Source organism: Pseudopipra pipra, chromosome W (genome assembly GCF_036250125.1).
Source record: "Pseudopipra pipra isolate bDixPip1 chromosome W, bDixPip1.hap1, whole genome shotgun sequence".
Classification (NCBI taxonomy): Eukaryota; Metazoa; Chordata; class Aves; order Passeriformes; family Pipridae; genus Pseudopipra; species Pseudopipra pipra.
In genome coordinates this window covers 36,283-59,438 of record NC_087580.1, presented here as the reverse complement: position 1 = coordinate 59,438, position 23,156 = coordinate 36,283, and the positions used below count along the sequence as shown (strand labels likewise).

Here is a 23,156-nt window from a genome sequence, read left to right as displayed (position 1 = left end):
CCTTCCCAGTTCCCCCCAGTCCCTCCCAGTTCCCCCCAGTCCCTCCCAGTTCATCCCAGTCCCTCCCAGTCCCTCCCAGTCCCTCCCAGTCCATCCCAGTCCCTCCCAGTCCACCCCAGTCCCTCCCAGTCCATCCCAGTGCTCCCAGTCCCTCCCAGTCCATCCCAGTCCCTCCCAGTCCCCCCAGTATTCCCATTATTCCCATTATTCCCAGGAATCCCGAGCCCAGCAGGAGCAGCTCTCGGCCCCTCCCCCAGCATTCCCAGCATTCCCAGTATTCCCAGTCTTCCCAGTATCCCACTATCCCAGCATTCCCAGTATCTTAGCATTCTCAGTATTCCTAGTATCCCAGTATTCCCAGTATCCCGTTATTCCCAATATTCCCTGTAGGAATCCTGAGCCCGGCAGGAGCAGCTCTCAGCCCCTCCCCATCATCCCCATTATTCCCATTATTCCCGTTATTCCCGTTATTCCCAGGAATCCCGGGCCCGGCAGGAGCAGCTCTCTGCCCCTCCCCATTATCCCATCATTCCCATTATTCCCGTTATTCCCAATATTCCCAGGACCCCCGTGTCCATCAGGAGCAGCTCTCAGCCCCTCCCCATCATCCCCATCATTCCCATAATTCCCGTTATTCCCAGGAATCCTGAGCCTGGCAGGAGCAGCTCTCTGCCCATCCCCATTATCCCTGATATTCCCAACATTCCCAACATTCCCAGGAATCCCGGGCCCGGCAGGAGCAGCTCTCAGCCCCTTCCCATCATTCCCATTATCCCATCATTCCCAATATTCCCAGTATTCCCATTATTCCCAGTATTCCCAGTATCTCAGTGCTCTCAGTATTCCCAGTTTTCCATTATTCCCATCATTCCCATTATCCCATTATTCCTGATATTCCCAGGAATCCCGGGCCCGCCAGGAGCAGCTCCCTGCCCATTCCCATTATCCCATCATTCCCAGTATTCCCATTATTCCCAGTATTTCCAGCATTCCCGGTATCCCACTATCCCAGTATTCCCAGTATCTCAGTGTTCCCAGCATTCCCATTATCCCTGATATTCCCATCATTCCCATTATCCCTGATATTCCCGTTATTCCCAGGAGTCCCGGGCCCGGCAGGAGCAGCTCTCAGCCCATTATCCCATCATTCCCATTATCCCATCATTCCCGTTATTCCCGTTATTCCCAGGAGTCCCGGGCCCGGCAGGAGCAGCTCTCGGCCCAGCTGCTCTCCGAGGGGGCCACGGCTCGCTCCGAGCGGGATTTCCGGCTGTGCCAGGCCCAGTGTGACGGCACCGTCAGCGCCCGCCGCGCCACCCGCCGAGCTCGCCTTCCAGCTCCAGGTGGGATTCCCGACCCCAAAACACACCTGGGAACCCCCAGAACACACCTGGGAACCCCCAAAACTCACCTGGGATCTCCCAGACTCACTGGGAACCCCCAAAACACACCTGGGAACCCCCAGAACACACCTGGGAACCCCCAGAACACACCTGGGAACCCCCAAAACACACCTGGGATCTCCCAAAACACACCTGGGATCTCCCAGACTCACCTGGGAACCCCCAAAACACACCTGGGAACCCCCAAAACACACCTGGGAACCCCCAGAACACACCTGGGACCCACCAAAACACACCTGGGACCCCCCAAAACACACCTGGGACCCCCCAAAACACACCTGGGATACCCAAAAACACACTTGAGATATCCCAAAGTATATCTGGGATATCCCAAAACACACCCGAGACCCCCCAAAACACACCTGAGACCCCCCAAAACACACCTGGGAACCCCCAAAATACAGCTGAGACCCCCCAAAATATAGCTGGGACCCCCCCAAATACACCTGGGATCCCCCAAAACACACCTGGGACCCCTCAAACACACCTGGGACCCCCCAAAACACACCTGGGACCCACCAAAACCCACCTGAAGTGCCCCCAGACACCCCTGAGATGCCCCCAAACCCCTCTGTGACCCCCCAAACCCCTCTGTGACCCCCCAAACTCCCCCCTAAACTCACCTGTAACCCCCCAAACCCCTCTGTGACCCCCCAAACTCCCCCCTAAACCCACCTGTGACCCCCCAAACCCACCTGTGACCCCCCAAACTCCCCCCTGACCCCCCATCCCCCCCCCCCCGGTGCAGGCGGCCCGCACGCAGCAGGCGATCGCGGAGCAGCGGGCGCAGGTGGAGGTGGTGGAGCGGGCGCAGCGGGCGCAGCTGCAGGAGCAGGAGGTCGGGCGGCGCCAGCGGGAGCTCGAGGCCACCGTCCGCAAACCCGCCGAGGCCGAGAGGTTCCGCCTCGAGCGCCTGGCCGAGGCCCAGAGGTGAGACGCGGCCCCTTTAAGGGGGAGGGGGGAGCGGCCACGCCCTCCTCGCGGCCAGGTGGGGCCCCCTTTGGGTGTGGGTCCTGCCAGTTTGGGTGAAGCCGTTGCCCCTTTAAGAGAAGCGTTGCCCCTTTAATAAGCCACGCCTTCTCCCAGCCATTGAGCCCTTTGGGTGAGTCCCGCTACCTTGAAGCTGTTGCCCCTTTAAGAGAAGCGTTACCCCTTTAAAAAGGAGCCATGCCTTCTCCCAGTCAGCCATTGAGCCCTTTGGGTGGGTCCCACCTGTCTGAGTGATGCCATTGCCCTTTTAACAGAAGCGTTACCCTTTTAAGAGAAATATTACCCTTTTAAGAGAACCATTGCCCCTTTAAGAATAGCACTGCCCTTTTAAGAGGAACATTGCCCCCTTAAGAGAACCATTGCCCTTTTAAGAGACCTGTTGCCCTTGTAAGAGAAGCGTTGCCCTTTTAAGAGAACCATTACCCTTTTAAGACAACCATTGCTGTTATAAGAGACTCACTGCCCTTTTAAGAGAAACATTGCTCCCTTAAGAGAAACGTTGCCCTTTTAAGAGACTTGCTGCCCTTTTAAGGGAAATATTACCCCCTTAAGAGACTCATTGCCCTTTTAAGAGAACGGTTGCCCCTTTAGCACTGCCTTTTTAAGAGATTCGCTGCCTTTTTAAGAGAAACATTGCCCCTTAAGTGAAATGTTGCCCTTTTAAGAGAAGCATTGCCCTTTTAAAAGACAGACTGCCTTTTTAAGAGAAGCGTTGCCCTTTAAAGAGAAACGTTGTCTTTTTAAGAGAAACATTTCCCTTTTAAGAGAAGCGTTGCAACTCCAAAGAGGAGTGTTGCCCTTTTAAGGAGGAGCCAGATCCTCTCCAGTGACCCACACCCCCACCCTGGTGGGTCCCACCCACTCAAACGAAGCCATTGCCCATTTAAGGGAACTGCTGCCCTTCTTAGAGAGGTATTGCCAATTTAAGACCGAGCCACGCCCCCATCTTGCCTGGTTCCAAGCTCTTGGATGACATTCCCCCTTTAAGTGAGTCCTTGCCCCTTTTAAGACAGGCCACACCCACTCAAAGTGAGTCACACCCCCACCCTTACAGGTCCCACTGGCTGAGGTGAATCCATGGCCCCTTTAAGGGAAACCATTGCCCTTTTAAGAAAAGCCACGCCTCTTTTAAGCAGAGCCACACCCTGCTCTGCAAGGCCACTCCCCCAATGAGGTGGGTCCCACCCCCTTGGGTGATGTCACGGCCCTTTTAAAAGAAGCGTTGTCCCTTTAAGATGCAACCACGCCCCTTCTATTAAACCCCACCTCCAACCCCACCCCCTCAGGTGACTCCATCGCCCCTTTAAGAGCATCCCTTTGCCCCCTATTACGAGAAGCCACACCCACTTAAAGCAAGCCACACCCCCTCCCTGGCGGGCCCCACCCCTTTAATGACATCCCGCCTCTTTTAAGACGAGCCACGCCCCTTAAATAAAGCCACGCCCCTTTATGAGAAGCTTTACAGCCAAGCCACACCCCCAGCCTGCTGTAACCATTGCCCCTTTAAGAAAAGCCATTGCCCTTTTAAGAGAAGCCATTACCCCTTTAAGAGACGCCACTGCCCCTTTAAAAGAAGCCATTGCCCTTTTAAGAAAAACCATTGCCCTTTTACGAAAAGCCATTGCCCTTTTACGAAAAGCCATTGCCCTTTTAAGAGAAGCCATCGCCCCTTTAAGAGAGGCCCTGCCCCCTTGAGGGAAGCCCCGCCCCTCTAACGGAAGCCCCGCCCCTCTGACGTGGCGCCCCCTGCAGGACGCAGGTGCTACTCCAGGCGGAGGCCGAGGCCGAGGCCCTCAAGGTGAGTTTTGGGGGTCCCAGGGAGGTTTTGGGGGGGTCCCAGGTGGGTTTTGGGGTCTCAGGTGGGTTTTGGGGTCTCAGGTGGGTTTTGGGGGTCCCAGATGAGATTTGGGGGGTCCCAGGTGGGTTTTGGGGTCTCAGGTGGGTTTTGGGGGGTCCCAGATGAGATTTGGGGGGTCCCAGGTGGGTTTTGGGGTCTCCCGGGTGGGTTTTGGGGTCTCAGGTGTCCCCATTGATCCCATGGGTCCCACAGGATTTTTGGGAGGGGATTTTTGGGGTTCCCCCGGGATTTTTGGGGTTCCCCCGGGATTTTTGGGGTTCCTGTGGGATTTTTGGGTTCCCAGGAATTTTGGGGTCCCCCCCTTGGGATTTTTGGGGTTCCTCTGTGGATTTGGGGTTCTTTTTAAGGATTTTTGGGTTCCCTTTGGGACTTTTGGGTTCCCTGAGGATTTTTGGGGTTCCCCTTGTGATTTTTGGGGTTCCTCTGGGATTTTTTGGGCTCCCCTGGGATTTTGGGTTCCCTTTGGGATTTTTGGGGTTCCTGTGGGATTTTTGGGGTTCCCCTCAGAATTTTGGGTTCCCCCAGGACTTTTTGGGGTTCCCCCGGGATTTTTGGGTTCCTGTGGGATTTTGGGGTTCCCCTTGGGATTTTTGGGGTTCTCCTGTGGATTTTTGGGTTCCCTGGGAGTTTTTGGATTCCCCTGGGATTTTTTGGGGTCCCTTGTGGGTTTTTGGGGTTCCCCAGGAATTTTGGGTTCTCCCCGGACTTTTTGGGGTTCCCCCGGGATTTTTGGGTTCCTGTGGGATTTTTGGGGTTCCCCTTGGAATTTTGGGGCTCTCCCAGGGATTTTTTGGGTTCCCCAGGATTTTTGGGTTCCCTTTGGGATTTTTGGGGTTCCCTTGGGGATTTTTGGGTTCCCTTTTGGATTTTTGGGGTCCCTCAGGAATTTTTGGGTTCCTTCATGGATTTTTGGGTTCCTTCATGGATTTTTGGGGTTCCCTTTGGGATTTTGGGGGTTCCCTGGGATTTTTGGGTTCCCTGGATTTTTTTGGGTTCCTGTGGGATTTTTTGGGGTCCCCAGAACTCTTGAGGTTCCCCTTGGGATTTTTGGGTTCCTGGGGGATTTTTTGGGTTCCCCGGGATTTTTTTGACCCCCTGTGGGATTTTTTGGGGTCCCCCCCAATTTTGGGGCTGCCGCAGGTGACGGGGGCGGCGCGAGCGGCCGCCGTGTCCTCCCGGGCTCGCGCCGAAGCCGCCGCCGCCGCCGCCAAGGCCGAGGCCTTCGGGCAGTTCCAGGAGGCCGCCGTCGTCGAGATGGTGCTCAACAGGCTGCCCCAGGTGGGTTTGGGGGAAATTCGGGGGATTTGGGGTCATTTGGGGGGATTTGGGGTCATTTTAGGGGTTTGGGGTCATTTTGGGGGATTTGGGGTCATTTTGGGGGGTTTTGGGGCCGTGGTAGAGATGGTGCTCAACAGGCTGCCCCAGGTGGGGTTTGGGGTCATTTGGGGGGATTTTGGGGTCATTTGGGGGGATTTGGGGTCATTTGGGGGGATTTGGGATCATTTGGGGGATTTTGGGTCATTTTGGGGGATTTGGGATCATTTGGGGTCATTTGGGGTCACTTTGGGAAATTTTGGGTCATTTTGGGGGATTTGGGGTCACTTTGGGGGGTTTTGGGACCCTGGTCGAGATGGGTGCTCAACAGGCTGCCCCAGGTGGGTTTGGGGGAAATTCGGGGGATTTTGGGATCATTTGGGGGGATTTGGGGTCATTTGGGGGATTTGGGGTCATTTTGGGGGATTTTGGGGTCAATTTGGTGGTTTTGGGGTCACTTTGAGGGGTTTTGGGGCCGTCGTCAAGATGGTGCTGAACCACCTGCCCCAGGTGGGGTTTGGGGTCATTTTGGGGGATTTTGGGGTCCATTTGGGGGATTTGGGGTCAATTTGGGCTATTTGGTGTCACTTTGGGAAATTTTGGGTCATTTTGGGGGATTTTGGGGGCAATTTGGTGGTTTTGGGGTCACTTTGAGGGGTTTTGGGGCCGTCGTTGAGATGGTGCTCAACAGGCTGCCCCAGGTGGGTTTGGGGGAAATTCGGGGGATTTGGGTCATTTTGGGGGATTTGGGGTCATTTGGGGGGATTTGGGGTCATTTTGGGGGATTTGGGGTCATTTTGGGGGATTTGGGGTCACTTTGAGGGGTTTTGGGGCCGTCGTTGAGATGGTGCTGAACCACCTGCCCCAGGTGGGCTTTGGGGTCATTTTGGGGGATTTTGGGGTCCATTTGGGGATTTGGGGTCAATTTGGGCTATTTGGTGTCACTTTGGGAAATTTTGGGTCATTTGGGGGGATTTTGGGGTCAATTTGGTGGTTTTGGGGTCACTTTGAGGGGTTTTGGGGCCGTCGTCGAGATGGTGCTCAACAGGCTGCCCCAGGTGGGCTTTGGGGTCATTTTGGGGGATTTGGGGTCATTTTGGGGGATTTGGGGTCATTTGGGGGGATTTGGGGTCATTTTGGGGATTTGGGGTCATTTTGGGGATTTGGGGTCATTTTGGGGGATTTTGGGGTCATTTGGGGGGATTTGGGGTCACTTTGGGGGGTTTGGGGTCACTTTGGGGGGTTTGGGGTCATTTGGGGGGATTTGGAGTCATTTTGGGGGTTTGGGATCTCTATGTGGGGTTTGGGGTCACTTTGGGGGATTTGGGATCATTTTGGGGGATTTGGGGTCACTTTGGGAAATTTTGGGTCATTTGGGGGGATTTTGGGGTCATTTTGGGGGGTTTGGGGTCATTTTGGGGGATTTTGGGGTCATTTTGGGGGGTTTTGGGGCCCTGGTCGAGATGGTGCTCAACAGGCTGCCCCAGGTGGGCTTTGGGGTCATTTTGGGGGATTTTGGGGTCAATTTGGGGGATTTGGGGTCAATTTGGGCTATTTGGTGTCACTTTGGGGAGTTTGGGGTCAATTTGGGGGATTTGGGGTCATTTTTGGGGATTTGGGGTAATTTGGGGGGATTTGGGGTCATTTTGGGGGATTTGGGGCCATTTGGGGGGATTTGGGGTCATTTTGGGGGGATTTGGGGTCATTTTGGGAGGTTTGAGGTTATTGGGGGATTTTGGTTCATTTGGGGGATTTTTTGGGTCATTTGGGGGGATTTGGGGTCATTTGGGGGATTTTGGGTCACTTTGGGGGATTTGGGGTCATTTGGGGGGATTTGGAGTCATTTTGGGGGTTTGGGATCTCTATTGGGGTTTGGGGTCACTTTGGGGGGTTTGGGGTCATTTTGGGGGATTTGAGGTCATTTTGGGGGATTTGGGGTCACTTTGAGGGGTTTTGGGGCCGTCGTCGAGATGGTGCTCAACAGGCTGCCCCAGGTGGGATTTTGGGGGAAATTCGGGGAATTTTGGGGTCATTTTGGGGGATTTGGGGTCATTTGGGGGGATTTGGGGTCATTTGGGGGGATTTGGGGTCACCTTGAGGGGTTTTGGGGCCGTGGTGGAGATGGTGCTCAAGAGGCTGCCCCAGGTGGGATTTGGGGGAAATTTGGGGGATTTGGGGTCATTTGGGGGGATTTGGGATCATTTGAGGGATTTGGGGTCATTTTGGGGATTTGGGGTCATTTGGGGGGATTTGGGGTCACTTTGAGGGGTTTTGGGGCCGTCGTCGAGATGGTGCTCAACAGGCTGCCCCAGGTGGGGTTTGGGGTCATTTTGGGGGATTTTGGGGTCAATTTGGGGGATTTGGGGTCAATTTGGGCTATTTGGTGTCACTTTGGGAAATTTTGGGTCATTTTGGGGGATTTTGGGGTCAATTTGGTGGTTTTGGGGTCACTTTGAGGGGTTTTGGGGCCGTCGTCGAGATGGTGCTCAACAGGCTGCCCCAGGTGGGGTTTGGGGGAAATTCAGGGGATTTTGGGTCAATTTGGGGATTTGGGGTCAATTTGGGCTATTTGGTGTCACTTTGGGAAATTTTGGGTCATTTTGGGGGATTTTGGGGTCAATTTGGTGGTTTTGGGGTCACTTTGAGGGGTTTTGGGGCCGTCGTCGAGATGGTGCTCAACAGGCTGCCCCAGGTGGGGTTTGGGGGAAATTCGGGGGATTTGGGGTCATTTTGGGGGATTTGGGGTCATTTTGGGGAGTTTGGGGTCATTTTGGGGGATTTGGGGTCATTTTGGGGATTTGGGGTCATTTTGGGGGATTTGGGGTCATTTTGGGGATTTGGGGTCATTTTGGGGGATTTGGGGTCATTTTGGGGGTTTGGGATCTCTATGTGGGCTTTGGGGTCACTTTGGGGGATTTGGGGTCATTTTGGGGGATTTGGGGTCATTTTGGGGGATTTTGGGTCATTTGGGGGGATTTGGGGTCATTTTGGGGGATTTGGGGTCATTTTGGGGGATTTTGGGTCATTTGGGGGAATTTGGGGTCACTTTGGGGGATTTGGGGTCATTTGGGGGTTTGGGGTCACTTTGAGGGGTTTTGGGGCCGTCGTCGAGATGGTCCTCAACAGGCTGCCCCAGGTGGACTTTGGGGTCATTTTGGGGGATTTGGGGTCACTTTGGGGGGATTTGGGATCATTTGGGGAGATTTGGGGTCATTTTGGGGAGTTTGGGGTCAATTTGGGGGATTTGGGGTCATTTTTGGGGATTTGGGGTCATTTTAGGGGTTTGGGTCATTTTGGGGATTTTTGGGTCATTTGGGGGGATTTTGGGTCATTTTGGGGGATTTGGGGTCATTTGGGGGGATTTGGGGTCATTTGGGGGGATTTGGAGTCATTTTGGGGGTTTGGGATCTCTATGTGGGCTTTGGGGTCACTTTGGGGGATTTGGGGTCATTTTGGGGGATTTGGGGTCATTTTGGGGGATTTGGGGTCATTTTAGGGGTTTGGGGTCATTTTGGGGATTTTTGGGTCATTTGGGGGGATTTTGGGTCATTTGGGGGGATTTGGGGTCACTTTGAGGGATTTGGGGTCATTTTTGGGGATTTGGGGTCATTTGGGGGGATTTGGGGTCATTTTGGGGGGATTTGGGGTCATTTGGGGGGATTTGGAGTCATTTTGGGGGTTTGGGATCTCTATGTGGGGTTTGGGGTCACTTTGGGGGATTTGGGGTCATTTTGGGGGATTTGGGTCACTTTGGGAAATTTTGGGTCATTTGGGGGGATTTTGGGGTCATTTTGGGGTGTTTGGGGTCAATTTGGTGGTTTTGGGGTCACTTTGAGGGGTTTTGGGGCCGTCGTCGAGATGGTGCTCAACAGGCTGCCCCAGGTGGGGTTTGGGGGAAATTCGGGGGATTTGGGGTCATTTGGGGATTTGGGGCCATTTGGGGGGATTTGAGGTCATTTTGGGGGATTTGGGGTCATTTTGGGGGATTTGGGGTCATTTTGGGGGATTTGGGGTCATTTTGGGGGATTTTGGGTCATTTGGGGGGATTTGGGGTCATTTGGGGGGATTTGGGATCATTTTGGGGGATTTGGGGTCATTTTGGGGGATTTGGGGTCATTTTGGGGGATTTGGGGTCACTTTGAGGGATTTGGGGTAATTTGGGGGGATTTGGGGTCATTTGGGGGAATTTGGGGCTGAAATCTGAATATTTTGGTGTGAAAATCGGGGATTTGGGGGAAAAAAATCCGGGATTTTGGTCCAAAATGTGGGATTTTGGGGGAAAAGCAAGATTTGGGTTGGAAATCTGGAAATTCAGGGAAAAAGGGGGGATTTGGGGTCTGAAATGCAGGATTTTGGGGTTTGAAATGTGGGATTTTGGGGGGAAAATCGGGGATTTTCATTGGAAATCCGGGAATTTTGGGGGAAAAATCTGAAATCCAGGATTTTGGTTGGAAATCTGGAAATTTTGATCAGAAATCTGGGATTTTTGGGGGAAAAATCGGGGATTTCAGGGAAAATTTGGGGACTTTTGGGGGGAAATCTGGGATTTGTCAGAATTCCCTGGATTTTGGGTGGAATTCCCTGAATTTGGGGTGTCCCAGGTGGGAATTGGGTGGAATTCTGGGGTAATTTCTGGGAATTTGGGATTTTTGTCTGAAATCTGGGATTTAGGGGGAAAATGTGGAATTTCAGGTTAAAATCTGGGATTTTGGTCTGAAATGTGGACATTTTGTGGAAAAATCTGAGATTTTGGTTGAAAATCTGGGATTTTGGTCTGAAATCCCTGATTTTGGGGGAAAATCCAAGATTTTGGTCTGAAATGTGGGAATTTTGGGGAAAAAACATGGGAAATCTGGGGAAAAATCTGGGATTTTGGTCTGAAATGTAAAATTTAGGGGAAAAATGTGGAAATTCGGGGGAAAATCTGGGATTTTGGTCTGAAATCTCGGAATTTTGGGACAAAATCTGGGATTTTGCTCTGAAATGTGAAATTTAGGGGGAAAATGTGGAAATTTGGGGGAAAATCTGGGGTTTTGGGACAAAATGTGGGATTTTGGTCTGAAATCTGGGAATTTTGGGGGAAAATGTGGAAATTTGGGGAAAAAAATCTGTATTTTGGCTGAAAATCTGGGATTTTGGTCTGAACTCTGGGGTTTTTTCTGAAATCTGGGAATTTTGGTCGGAAATCCGGGATTCTGATCGGAAATCTGGGATTTTGTGGGGAAAAAATCTGGGATTTTTGGTCTGAAATGTGGAATTTAGGGGAAAAAATCTGGGACTTTTAGGGGGAAATCTGGGATTTTTCTGCCAAACCCGTGACTTGGGTGGAATTCCCTGGATTTTGGGTGGAATTCCCGGGATTTTGGGTGGAATTCCCGGGATTTGGGGTGTCCCAGGTGGGAATTTGAATGGGATTTGGGTGTGATTTCCAGGAATTTGGGATTTGGGGGGGGAAATGTGGGATTTGGGGGGAAAAAGGTGGAAAATTGGGGGAAATCTGGGATTTTGGTTTAAAATCTGGGATTTTGGTCTGAAATGTGGGAATTTGGGGGAAAAATGTGGAAATTTGGGGGAAAAAGGTGGAAATTTGGGGGAAAATCCAGGATTTTGGTCTGAAATCTGGGAATTTTGGTTGGAAATCTGGGATTTTCATCTGAAATCCAGGATTTTGGTTGGAAATCTGAAAATTTGGGGGAAAATCTGGGATTCTGATCTGAAATTCGGGATTTTCGTCGGAAATCTGGAATTTTGATCCGAAGTCTGGACATTTTGGGGCAAAATCCGAGATTTTGGTTGAAAACGGGAGATTTTGGTCTGAAATCTGGGAATTTGGGGGGAAAATCTGGGATTTTGATCTGAAATCTGGGAATTTGGGAGGAAAAATCTGGGATTTAGGGGAAAATTCGGGGACTTTTGGGGGAAAATCTGGGATTTTGGGGCTTAAAAATCTGGGATTTTGGGGCTTAAAAATCTGGGATTTTGGGGTTTAAAAATCTGGGATTTAGGGGAAAATTCGGGGACTTTTGGGGGAAAATCTGGGATTTTGGGGCTTAAAAATCTGGGATTTTGGGGCTTAAAAATCTGGGATTTTGGGGCTTAAAAATCTGGGATTTTGGAGAAAATTCAGGGACTTTTGAGGGGAAAATTTGGGATTTTGTTCCTGAACCAATGACTTTGTTGTAGTCCCCTGGATTTTGGGTGGAATTCCCGGGATTTTGGTGTCTCAGGTGGGAATTTGGGTGGAATTCTGGTGTAATTTCTGGGAATTTGGGATTTGCTGGGGGAAATCTGGGATTTTGGTCTGAAATGTGGGATTTTGGTCTGAAATCTGCAAATTTTGGTTGAAAATCTGGGATTTTGCTCTGAAACGTGGGAATTTTGGGCTGAAAATCAGGATTTTGGTCTGAAATGTGGGATTTGGGGGAAAAACATGGAGAATTTGGGGGGAAAATCTGGGATTTTGGTCTGAAATCTGGGAAATTTGGGGGGAAAATCTGAAATCCAGGATTTTGGTCGGAAATCAGGAAATTTTGGTCTGAAATCTGGGAATTTGGGGGGGAAAATCTGGGATTTAGGACAAAATTCAGAGACTTTTTGGGGGAAAAATCGGGGATTTCGGGGAAAATTTGGGGGCTTTTGGGGGAAAATGTGGGATTTGGGGGGAAATTTGGGGACTTTTGGGGGAAAATCTGGGATTTGTCAGAATTCCCTGGATTTTGGGTGGAATTCCCTGGAATTTGGGGTGTCCCAGGTGGGAATTTGGGTGGAATTCTGGGGTAATTTCTGGGAATTTGGGATTTTTGTCTGAAATCTGGGATTTAGGGGGAAAATATGGAATTTCAGGTTAAAATCTGGGATTTTGGTCTGAAATGTGGACATTTTGTGGAAAAATCTGAGATTTTGGTTGAAAATCTGGGATTTTGGTCTGAAATCCCTGATTTTGGGGGAAAATCCAAGAGTTTGGTCTGAAATGTGGGAATTTTGGGGAAAAAACATGGGAAATCTGGGGAAAAATCCAGGATTTTGGTCTGAAATCTGGGAATTTTGGGACAAAATCTGGAATTTTGCTCTGAAATGTGAAATTTAGGGGGAAAATGTGGAAATTTGGGGGAAAATCTGGGGTTTTGGGACAAAATGTGGGATTTTGGTCTGAAATCTGGGAATTTTGGGGGAAAATGTGGAAATTTGGGGAAAAAAATCTGTATTTTGGCTGAAAATCTGGGATTTTGGTCTGAACTCTGGGGGTTTTTTTCTGAAATCTGGGAATTTTGGTCGGAAATCCGGGATTCTGATCGGAAATCTGGGATTTTGGGGGGAAAAAATCTGGGATTTTCTGTCTGAAATCTGGAATTTAGGAGAAAAAATCTGGGACTTTTGGGGGAAAATCTGGGATTTTTGTGCCAAACCCGTGACTTGGGTGGAATTCCCTGGATTTTGGGTGGAATTCCCTGGATTTTGGGTGGAATTCCCGGGATTTTGGGTGGAATTCCCGGGATTTTGGGTGTCCCAGGTGGGAATTTGAATGGGATTTGGGTGTGATTTCCAGGAATTTGGGATTTAGGGGGGGAAAATGTGGGATTTGGGGGAAAAAATGTGGAAATTTGGGGGGAAATCTGGGATTTTGGTTTAAAATCTGGGATTTCGGTCTGAAATGTGGGAATTTAGGGGAAAAATGGGGAAATTTGGGGGGAAAAGGTGGAAATTTAGGGGGAAAATCCAGGATTTTGGTCTGAAATCTGGGAATTTTGGTTGAAAATCTGGGATTTTCATCTGAAATCCAGGATTTTGGTTGGAAATCTGAAAATTCGGGGGAAAATCTGGGATTCTGATCTGAAATTCGGGATTTTCGTCTGAAATCTGGAATTTTGATCCGAAGTCTGGACATTTTGGGGCAAAATCCGAGATTTTGGTTGAAAACGGGAGATTTTGATCTGAAATCTGGGATTTTGGGGGGGGAAATCTGGGATTTTGATCTGAAATCTGGGATTTTGGGGGAAAAAATCTGGGATTTAGGGGAAAATTCGGGGACTTTTGGGGCTTAAAAATCTGGGATTTTGGGACTTAAAAATCTGGGATTTTGGGGTTTAAAAATCTGGGATTTTGGGGCTTAAAAATCTGGGATTTTGGGGCTTAAAAATCTGGGATTTTGGGTTTTAAAAATCTGGGATTTAGGGGAAAATTCGGGGACTTTTGGGGGAAAATCTGGGATTTGGGGGCTTAAAAATCTGGGATTTTGGGGTTTAAAAATCTGGGATTTTGGGGTTTAAAAATCTGGGATTTAGGGGAAAATTCGGGGACTTTTGGGGGAAAATGTGGGATTTTTGGGGCTTAAAAATCTGGGATTTTGGGGCTTAAAAATCTGGGATTTTGGGGAAAATTCGGGGACTTTTGAGGGGAAAATCTGGCATTTTGTTCCTGAACCAATGACTTTGTTGTAATTCCCTGGATTTTGGGTGGAATTCCCGGGATTTTGGTGTCTCAGGTGGGAATTTGGGTGGGATTTTGGTGTGATTTCCAGGAATTTGGGATTTGCTGGGGGAAATCTGGGATTTTTGTCTGAAATGTGGGATTTTGGTCTGAAATCTGCAAATTTTGGTTGCAAATCTGGGATTTTGCTCTGAAACGTGGGAATTTTGGGCTGAAAATCAGGATTTTGGTTGGAAATCTGGGATTTGGGGGAAAAACATGGAGAATTTGGGGGGAAAATCTGGGATTTTGGTCTGAAATCTGGGAAATTTGGGGGGAAATCTGAAATCCAGGATTTTGGTCGGAAATCAGGAAATTTTGGTCTGAAATCTGGGAATTTGGGGGGGAAAATCTGGGATTTAGGACAAAATTCAGAGACTTTTTGGGGGAAAAATCTGGGATTTAGGGGAAAATTCGGGGACTTTTGGGGGAAAATCTGGGATTTGTCAGAATTCCCTGGATTTTGGGTGTGATTCCCTGGATTTTGGGGTGGCCCAGGTGGGAATTGGGGTGGAATTCTGGGGTAATTTCTGGGAATTTGGGATTTTTGTCTGAAATCTGGGATTTAGGGGAAAAATGTGGGATTTTGGTCTGAAATCCCTGATTTTGGGGGAAAATCCAAGATTTTGGTCTGAAATGTGGGAATTTTGGGGAAAAAACATGGGAAATCTGGGGAAAAATCTGGGATTTTGGTCTGAAATGTGAAATTTAGGGGAAAAATGTGGAAATTCGGGGAAAAATCTGGGATTTTGGTCTGAAATGTGGGAATTTTGGGGGAAAATGTGGAAATTTGGGGAAAAAAATCTGTATTTTGGCTGAAAATCTGGGATTTTGGTCTGAACTCTGGGGGTTTTTTCTGAAATCTGGGAATTTTGGTCGGAAATCCGGGATTCTGATCGGAAATCTGGGATTTAGTGGGAAAAAATCTGGGATTTTCGGTCTGAAATCTGGAATTTAGGAGAAAAAATCTGGGACTTTTTGGGGGAAAATCCAGGATTTTTCTGCCAAACCCGTGACTTGGGTGGAATTCCCTGGATTTGGGGTGGAATTCCCTGGATTTTGGGTGGAATTCCCTGGATTTTGGGTGGAATTCCCTGGATTTTGGGTGGAATTCCCGGGATTTTGGGTGTCCCAGGTGGGAATTTGAATGGGATTTGGGTGTGATTTCCAGGAATTTGGGATTTGGGGGGGGAAATGTGGGATTTAAGGGAAAAATGTGGAAATTTGGGGGGAAATCTGGGATTTTGGTTGAAAATCTGGGATTTCGGTCTGAAATGTGGGAATTTAGGGGAAAAATGTGGAAATTTGGGGGGAAAAGGTGGGAATTTGGGGGGAAATCCAGGATTTTGGTCTGAAATCTGGGAATTTTGGTTGGAAATCTGGGATTTTCATCTGAAATCCAGGATTTTGGTTGGAAATCTGAAAATTCGGGGGAAAATCTGGGATTCTGATCTGAAATTCGGGATTTTCGTCTGAAATCTGGAATTTTGATCCGAAGTCTGGACATTTTGGGGCAAAATCCGAGATTTTGGTTGAAAACGGGAGATTTTGATCTGAAATCTGGGATTTTGGGGGGGGAAATCTGGGATTTTGATCTGAAATCTGGGATTTTGGGGGAAAAAATCTGGGATTTAGGGGAAAATTCGGGGACTTTTGGGGCTTAAAAATCTGGGATTTTGGGACTTAAAAATCTGGGATTTTGGGGTTTAAAAATCTGGGATTTTGGGGCTTAAAAATCTGGGATTTTGGGGCTTAAAAATCTGGGATTTTGGGTTTTAAAAATCTGGGATTTAGGGGAAAATTCGGGGACTTTTGGGGGAAAATCTGGGATTTGGGGGCTTAAAAATCTGGGATTTTGGGGCTTAAAAATCTGGGATTTTGGGGTTTAAAAATCTGGGATTTAGGGGGAAATTCGGGGACTTTTGGGGGAAAATGTGGGATTTTGGGGCTTAAAAATCTGGGATTTTGGGGCTTAAAAATCTGGGATTTTGGGGAAAATTCGGGGACTTTTGAGGGGAAAATCTGGGATTTTGTTCCTGAACCAATGACTTTGTCGTAATTCCCTGGATTTTGGGTGTAATTCCCGGGATTTTGGTGTCTCAGGTGGGAATTTGGGTGGGATTTTGGTGTGATTTCCAGGAATTTGGGATTTGGTGGGGGAAATCTGGGATTTTTGTCTGAAATGTGGGATTTTGGTCTGAAATCTGCAAATTTTGGTTGAAAATCTGGGATTTTGGTCTGAAACGTGGGAATTTTGGGCTGAAAATCAGGATTTTGGTTGGAAATCTGGGATTTGGGGGAAAAACATGGGGAATTTGGGGGGAAAATCTGGGATTTTGGTCTGAAATCTGGGAAATTTGGGGGAAAATCTGAAATCCAGGATTTTGGTGGGAAATTGAGAAATTTTGGTCTGAAATCTGGGAATTTGGGGGGAAAAATCTGGGATTTAGAACAAAATTCAGAGACTTTTTGGGGGAAAAACCTGGGATTTGGGGGAAAATTTGGGGACTTTTGGGGGGGAAAATCTGGGATTTGGGGGAAAATTCGGGGACTTTTGGGGGAAAATCTGGGATTTGTCGTAATTCCCTGGATTTTGGGTGGAATTCCCTGGATTTTGGGCTGTCCCAGGTGGGAATTGGGGTGGAATTCTGGGGTAATTTCTGGGAATTTGGGATTTTTATCTGAAATCTGGGATTTAGGGGGAAAATCTGGAATTTCAGGTTAAAATCCGAGATTTTTGTCTGAAATGTGGAAATTTTGTGGAAAAATCTGAGATTTTGATTGAAAATCTGGGATTTTGGTCTGAAATCTGGAAATTTTGGTTGAAAATCCAGGATTTTGGTCTGAAATGTGGGAATTTTGGGAAAAAAACATGGGAAATCTGGGGGAAAATCTGGGATTTTGGTCTGAAATGTAAAATTTAGGGGAAAAATGTGGAAATTTGGGGAAAAATCTGGGATTTTGGTCTGAAATGTGAAATTTAGGGGGAAAATGTGGAAATTTGGGGGAAATCTGGGATTTTGGTCTGAAATCTCGGAATTTTGGGGGAAAATGTGGAAATTTGGGGAAAAAAACTCTGTATTTTGGCTGAAAATCTGGGATTTTGGTCTGAACTCTGGGGGTTTTTTCTGAAATCTGGGAATTTTGGTCGGAAATCCGGGATTCTGATCGGAAATCTGGGATTTTGGGGGGAAAAAATCTGGGATTTTCGGTCTGAAATCTGGAATTTAGGGGAAAAAATCTGGGACTTTTGGGGGGAAATCCGGGATTTTTCTGCCAAACCCGTGACTTGGGTGGAATTCCCGGGATTTTGGGTGGAATTCCCGGGATTTTGGGTGGAATTCCCGGGATTTTGGGTGTCCCAGGTGGGAATTTGAATGGGATTTGGGTGTGATTTCCAGGAATTTGGGATTTGGGGGGGGAAATGTGGGATTTAGGGGGAAAATCTGGGATTTTGGTCTGAAATCTCTGATTTTGGGGGAAAATGTGGGAATTTGGTTTGAAATGTGGGAATTTTGGGGAAAAACATGGAAATTTTGGGGGGAAATCCAGGATTTTGGTCTGAAATGTGGGATTTTGGCTTGGAAATCTTGGAATTTGGGGCTGAACTTTGAGATTTTTGTCTGAAACCTGGGAATTTGGGGGAAAAAATCTGGGATTTCGGGGACTTTGGGGGGAAAATCTGGGATTTGTCGTAATTCCCCGGATTTTAGGTGTAATCCCCCGGATTTTGGGTGTGATTCCCGGGATTTTGGGTGTGATTCCCGGGATTTTGGGTGTGATTCCCCGGATTTTGGGTGTGATTCCCTGGATTTTGGGTGTGATTCCCGGGATTTTGGGTGTGATTCCCCGGATTTTGGGTGTGATTCCCGGGATTTTGGGTGTGATTCCCGGGATTTTGGGTGCGATTCCCAGGATTTGGGGTGTGATTCCCGGGATTTTGGGTGTAATCCCCCGGATTTTGGGTGTGATTCCCTGGATTTTGGGTGTGATTCCCGGGATTTTGGGTGCGATTCCCGGGATTTTGGGTGTGATTCCCTGGATTTTGGGTGTGATTCCCTGGATTTTGGGTGCGATTCCCGGGATTTTGGGCTGTCCCAGGTGGGAATTGGGTGGAATTCTGGTGTGATTTCTGGGAATTTGGGATTTTTGTCTGAAATCTGGGATTTAGGGGAAAAATGTGGTATTTTGGTCTGAAATCTGCAAATTTTGGTTGAAAATCCAGGATTTTGGTCTGAAATGTGGTAATTTTGGGGAAAAAACATGGGAAATCTGGGGAAAAATCTGGGACTTTGGTCTGAAATGTAAAATTTAGGGGAAAAATGTGGAAATTTGGGGAAAAATCTGGGATTTTGGTCTGAAATGTGAAATTTAGGGGGAAAATGTGGAAATTTGGGGGGAATTCTGGGATTTTTATCTGAAATCTGGGATTTAGGGGAAAAATGTGGGATTTTGGTCTGAAATCTGCAAATTTTGGTTGAAAATCCGGGATTTTGGTCGGAAATCTGAGATTTTGGTCGGAAATCTGGGAATTTGGGGGGAAAAAATTGGGATTTTGATCTAAACTCTGGGACTTTTGGGGAAAAAACCTGAAATCCAGGATTTTGGTCAGAAATATGGAAATTTTGGGAGAAAATCTGGGGATTTTGGGGGGGAAAATTCTGGGACTTTTGGGGGGGAAAATGTGGGATTTGGGGGCTTTTGGGGGGAAAAATCTGGGATTTGGGGGAAAATTTGGGGACTTTGGGGGGAAAATCTGGGATTTGTCGTAATCCCCCGGATTTTGGGTGCGATTCCCGGGATTTGGGTGCCCCCCAGGTGGCCGAGGCGGTGGCCCAGCCCCTGCTGGGGACCCGCCGGGTGACCCTGGTGGCCTCGGGCGGCTCCGGCGCCGTCGGCGTCTCCCGAATTCCCGGCGAGATCCTGGAGCTCGTCACCCGCCTGCCCCAGAGCGTGGGGGCGCTGGCACAGGTGGGGGCACCGGGGGGGGCACCTGGGGGGTCCCAGGGGGGTTTGGGGGGGTCCCAAGTGGGTTTTGGGGGGACCCTGGATGGTCTGGGGGGTCCCAGGTGACATCTTGGGGAGGTTTTGGAGGTCCCAGGTGGGTTTTGGGGGGTCTGGGTGACACCTTGGGGGGTTTGGGGAGGTCCCGGGTGGGTTTTGGGGAGTCCCAGGTGTGTTTGGGGGGGGTTTGGGGGGGTCCCAAGTGGGTTTTGGGGGGCCCCTGGATGGTCTGGGGGGTCCCAGGTGACATCCTGGGGAGGTTTTGGAGGTCCCAGGTGGGTTTTGGGGGGTCCCAGGTGAGTTTTGGGGGGTCCCAGGTGGGTTTTGGGGAGTCCCAGGTGGGTTTGGGGGGTCCCAGGGGACACCTGAGAGGGGTTTTGGGGGGTCCCAGGTGACACCTGAGGGGGGGTTGGGGGAGGACCCAGGTGGGTTTGGGGGGAGTTTGGGGGGTCCCTGGTGGGTTTTGGGAGGGTCCCAGGTGGGTCTGGGGGGATTTGGGGGTGTCCCAGGTGGGTTTTGGGGGGTCCCAGGTGAGTTTTGGGGGGTCCCAGGTGGGTTTTGGGGGGTCCCAGGTGAGTTTTGGGGGGTCCCAGGTGGGTTTTGGGGGTTCCCAGGTGAGTTTTGGGGGTTCCCAGGTGAGTTTTGGGGGGTCCCAGGTGGGTTTTGGGGGTTCCCAGGTGAGTTTTGGGGGGTCCCAGGTGGGTTTTGGGGGTTCCCAGGTGAGTTTTGGGGGGTCCCAGGTGGGTTTTGGGGGGTCCCAGGTGAGTTTTGGGGGGTCCCAGGTGGGTTTTGGGGGTTCCCAGGTGAGTTTTGGGGGGTCCCAGGTGAGTTTTGGGGGGTCCCAGGTGGGTTTGGGGGGGTCCCAGGTGAGTTTTGGGGGGTCCCAGGTGGGTTTTGGGGGGTCCCAGGTGGGTTTGGGGGGGCCCAGGTGAGTTTTGGGGGGTCCCAGGTGGGTTTGGGGGGTCCTAGGTGACCTCTGGTGTCCCCCCAGGTGACCCTGACGGAGCCTGAAGGTGCCACCGGAGCCACCCAAGTGTCCCCAAGTGCCACCAAAGTGTCCCCAAGTGCCACCAGCGGGACCCCCCCGGGCACCACCAACCCCCCCAAGTGACCCCAAAGCGTCCCCAAGTGCCACCACCCCCCAGGGCCACCAAACTGTCCCCAAATGACCCCAAAGTGACCTTAAAGTGCCACCAACCCCCTGGGCCACCCTCATGTCCCCAAGTGCCACCCCCCTGTCCCCAAAGTGCCACCCCCCCAATGCCATCATGTCCCCAAATGCCACCACCCCCCTGGGCCACCAAACTGTCCCCAAATGACCCCAAAGTGTCCCCAAGTGCCACCAACCCCCTGGGCCACCATCATGTCCCCAAGTGCCACCCCCCTGTCCCCAAAGTGCCACCCCCCCAATGCCATCATGTCCCCAAGTGCCACCACCCCGCAGTGCCCCCAAACTGTCCCCAAGTGATCCCAAAGTGTCCCCAAGTGCCACCAACCCCTGTGACACCGAACTGTCCCCAAAGTGCCACCCCCCAAATGCCATCGTGTCCCCAGGTGCCACCCCCCTGTCCCCAGGTGCCACCCCCCCAATGCCATCATGTCCCCAAGTGCCACCACCCCCCAGTGCCCCCAAACTGTCCCCAAGTGACCCCAAAGTGTCCCCAAGTGCCACCAACCCCCTGGGCCACCATCATGTCCCCAAGTGCCACCCCCCTGTCCCCAAAGTGCCACCCCCCCAATGCCACCACCCCCCCAAGTGCCACCACCCCCCAGTGCCCCCAAACTGTCCCCAAATGACCCCAAAGTGTCCCCAAGTGCCACCAACCCCTGTGACACCCTCATGTCCCCAAAGTGCCACCAAAGAGTCCCCCGGGTGCCACCCCTGCTGTGCCCTCCCCCTGTCCCCAAGTGCCACCTCCCCCTGTCCCCACGATGTCCCCAAAGTGCCACCGCTCCACTGTGACCCCCCCCCCCACCAGGTGCCACAACCCCCTGCGGCTGCTGCGGCCCCAAAGTGCCACCAAAGTGTCCCCAAGATGCCACCACCCCCCAGTGTCACCCTGTCCCCAGAGTGCCCCCAAGGAAGGTGCCACCGCCCCCCTGAGTGTCCCCAGACTGTCCCCGAAGTGTCACCACCCCCCTGTGTCCCCAGAGTGTCCCCAAAGTGCCACCACCCCCCAGAGTGTCCCTGAGGTGCCACCACCCCCCGAAGTGTCCCCAAAGTGCCACCACCCCCCTGAGCTCATCTTGTCCCCAAAGTGCCACCTCCCAGTGTCACCCTGTCCCCAAAGTGTCCCCAAGGAAGGTGCCACCACCCCCTGAGTGTCCCCAGAGTGTCCCCAAAGTGCCACCACCCCCCAAAGTGTCCCCAGAGTGTCCCCAACTCAATAAAGTGGCAGCGCCGGCACCGTCGGAGCCTTGGGAGGGGGTTTGGGGACCCCCAAAGGGGACATCGGGGGGACCTGGAGGGGACCAGAAAGGGGGGGTGGGACCCCCAAATGACAATGGGGACCCCAAAGTGACAGTGGGGACCCCCCGGGGTGAAAAAAGGGACCCCAAAGTGACAGCGGGGACCCCGAGGAGGGGACAAGGGGACTCTCAGGTGACACCAGGTGACAACGGGGACGCACCAGGAGGGGACATGGGGACCCCCAGGTGACAGCGGGGACCTTAAAGTGACACAGGGACCGCCCCAGGGGACAGTGGGGGGCTCTCGCCGCCATCTTTAGTGTGGCCTGGGCTCATTTCCGGTTCTGGAAGCGCCATCTTTAGTGTGGTCTGAGCTCATTTCCGGTCCTGGCACCGCCATCTTTAGTGTGGTCTGAGCTCATTTCCGGTCCTGGCACCGCCATCTTTAGTGTGGTCTGAGCTCATTTCCGGTCCTGGCAGCGCCATTTTAGGATGGTCTAGCTCATTTCCGGTCCTGGCAGCGCCATCTTTGGTGTTGGCTTGGCGGACTTCCGGTCCGGGCCGCCATCTTCTGTACGGCCTCTCCAAACTTCCGGTCTGAGGGCCGCCATCTTGCTGTACGGCCTCACAGGACTTTCGGTCCGAGGGCCGCCATCTTGCTGTACGGCCTCACAGGACTTCCGGTCCGAGGGCCGCCATCTTTCTGTCCGGCCCCTCAGGACTTCCGGTTCCGGGGGCCGCCATCTTCCCGTACGGCGTTGGAACCGTTCAGCTCGGCCTCACTTCCGGTCCCCGATTTCCCCCCTGGAACGTCCCTCACCGATTTCGGCGGTTTCACCCCCAAAAAATCTTCGTTTTATTCTCCCCCGGGTGACAACGGGGACCCCAAGAGGGACGCAGGGACCCCTCAGGTGACAACAGGGACACCCAGGTGACAACGGGGGCCCCCAGGAAGGACACAGGGACCCCCCCAGTGACCCCTGGGTGACAATGGGGACCCCAAGAGTGACCCAGGGACCCCTCAGGTGACCCCAAAGTGACCCAGGGACCCCCCCCAGGTGACACTGGGGACCTCGAGTGACCCCTGGGTGACACTGGGACCCCCCAAAAGTGACAATAAAGACCCCGAGAGTGACACAGGGACCCCCAGGTGACCCCAAGAGTGACACAGAGACCCCCCAGGTGACCCCTGGGGTCCCCAAGAGTGACACAGGGACCCCCCAGGTGACCCCAGGTGACCCCAAAGTGACCCCGAGCCCCCCCCAGGTGACCCCAGGTGACAATGGGGACCCCCCAGGTGACCCCAAAGTGACCCCGAGCCCCCCCCAGGTGACCCCCGGGTGACCCCAAAGTGACCCCAAGCCCCCCCAGGTGACCCCTGGGTGACCCCAAGCCCCCCCCCAGGTGACCCCTGGGTGACCCCGAGCCCCCCCAGGTGACAGAGGTGACACAAAGTGACACTCGGTGGCTTTTCCATCCCGGGTTTATTTTCGGCCCCGGGGGCGACTTTTCAATATGAAAAACCAAAGAAATGGGCAAAAAAACCGACCAAAAACGGGGAAAAAAAACGAGCAAAAATGGGGAAAAACGACCAAAAATGGGAAAAAAAACAATGACCAAAAATGAGGAGAAAATGACCAAAAATGGGGGAAAAACCGACCAAAAACGGGGGAAAAAGGGAAAGAATGAAAATGGGAAAAAAGGAACAAAAA

General features: G+C 51.3%; 2 protein-coding genes across 2 annotated transcripts in view; one reads left to right on the top strand and one right to left on the bottom strand.

Annotated features, from left to right (window-relative positions):
- The window catches only part of LOC135406465 (flotillin-1-like), a 44,069-nt gene extending 22,627 nt beyond the window's left edge, over positions 1 to 21,442 (top strand). The window contains 9 exon segments of the mRNA XM_064640829.1: positions 1,190 to 1,315; positions 1,317 to 1,343; positions 2,152 to 2,333; positions 4,146 to 4,191; positions 5,392 to 5,529; positions 18,850 to 19,002; positions 20,027 to 20,759; positions 20,793 to 20,877; positions 21,190 to 21,442. Of these exon segments, the coding sequence (XP_064496899.1) occupies positions 1,190 to 1,315; positions 1,317 to 1,343; positions 2,152 to 2,333; positions 4,146 to 4,191; positions 5,392 to 5,529; positions 18,850 to 19,002; positions 20,027 to 20,146 (792 nt within the window). The 3' untranslated portion in view covers positions 20,147 to 20,759; positions 20,793 to 20,877; positions 21,190 to 21,442.
- LOC135404761 (uncharacterized) overlaps positions 1 to 23,156 on the bottom strand; it is a 257,462-nt gene that overhangs the window by 232,901 nt on the left and 1,405 nt on the right. The gene's annotated exons all lie outside the window — the stretch shown is intronic.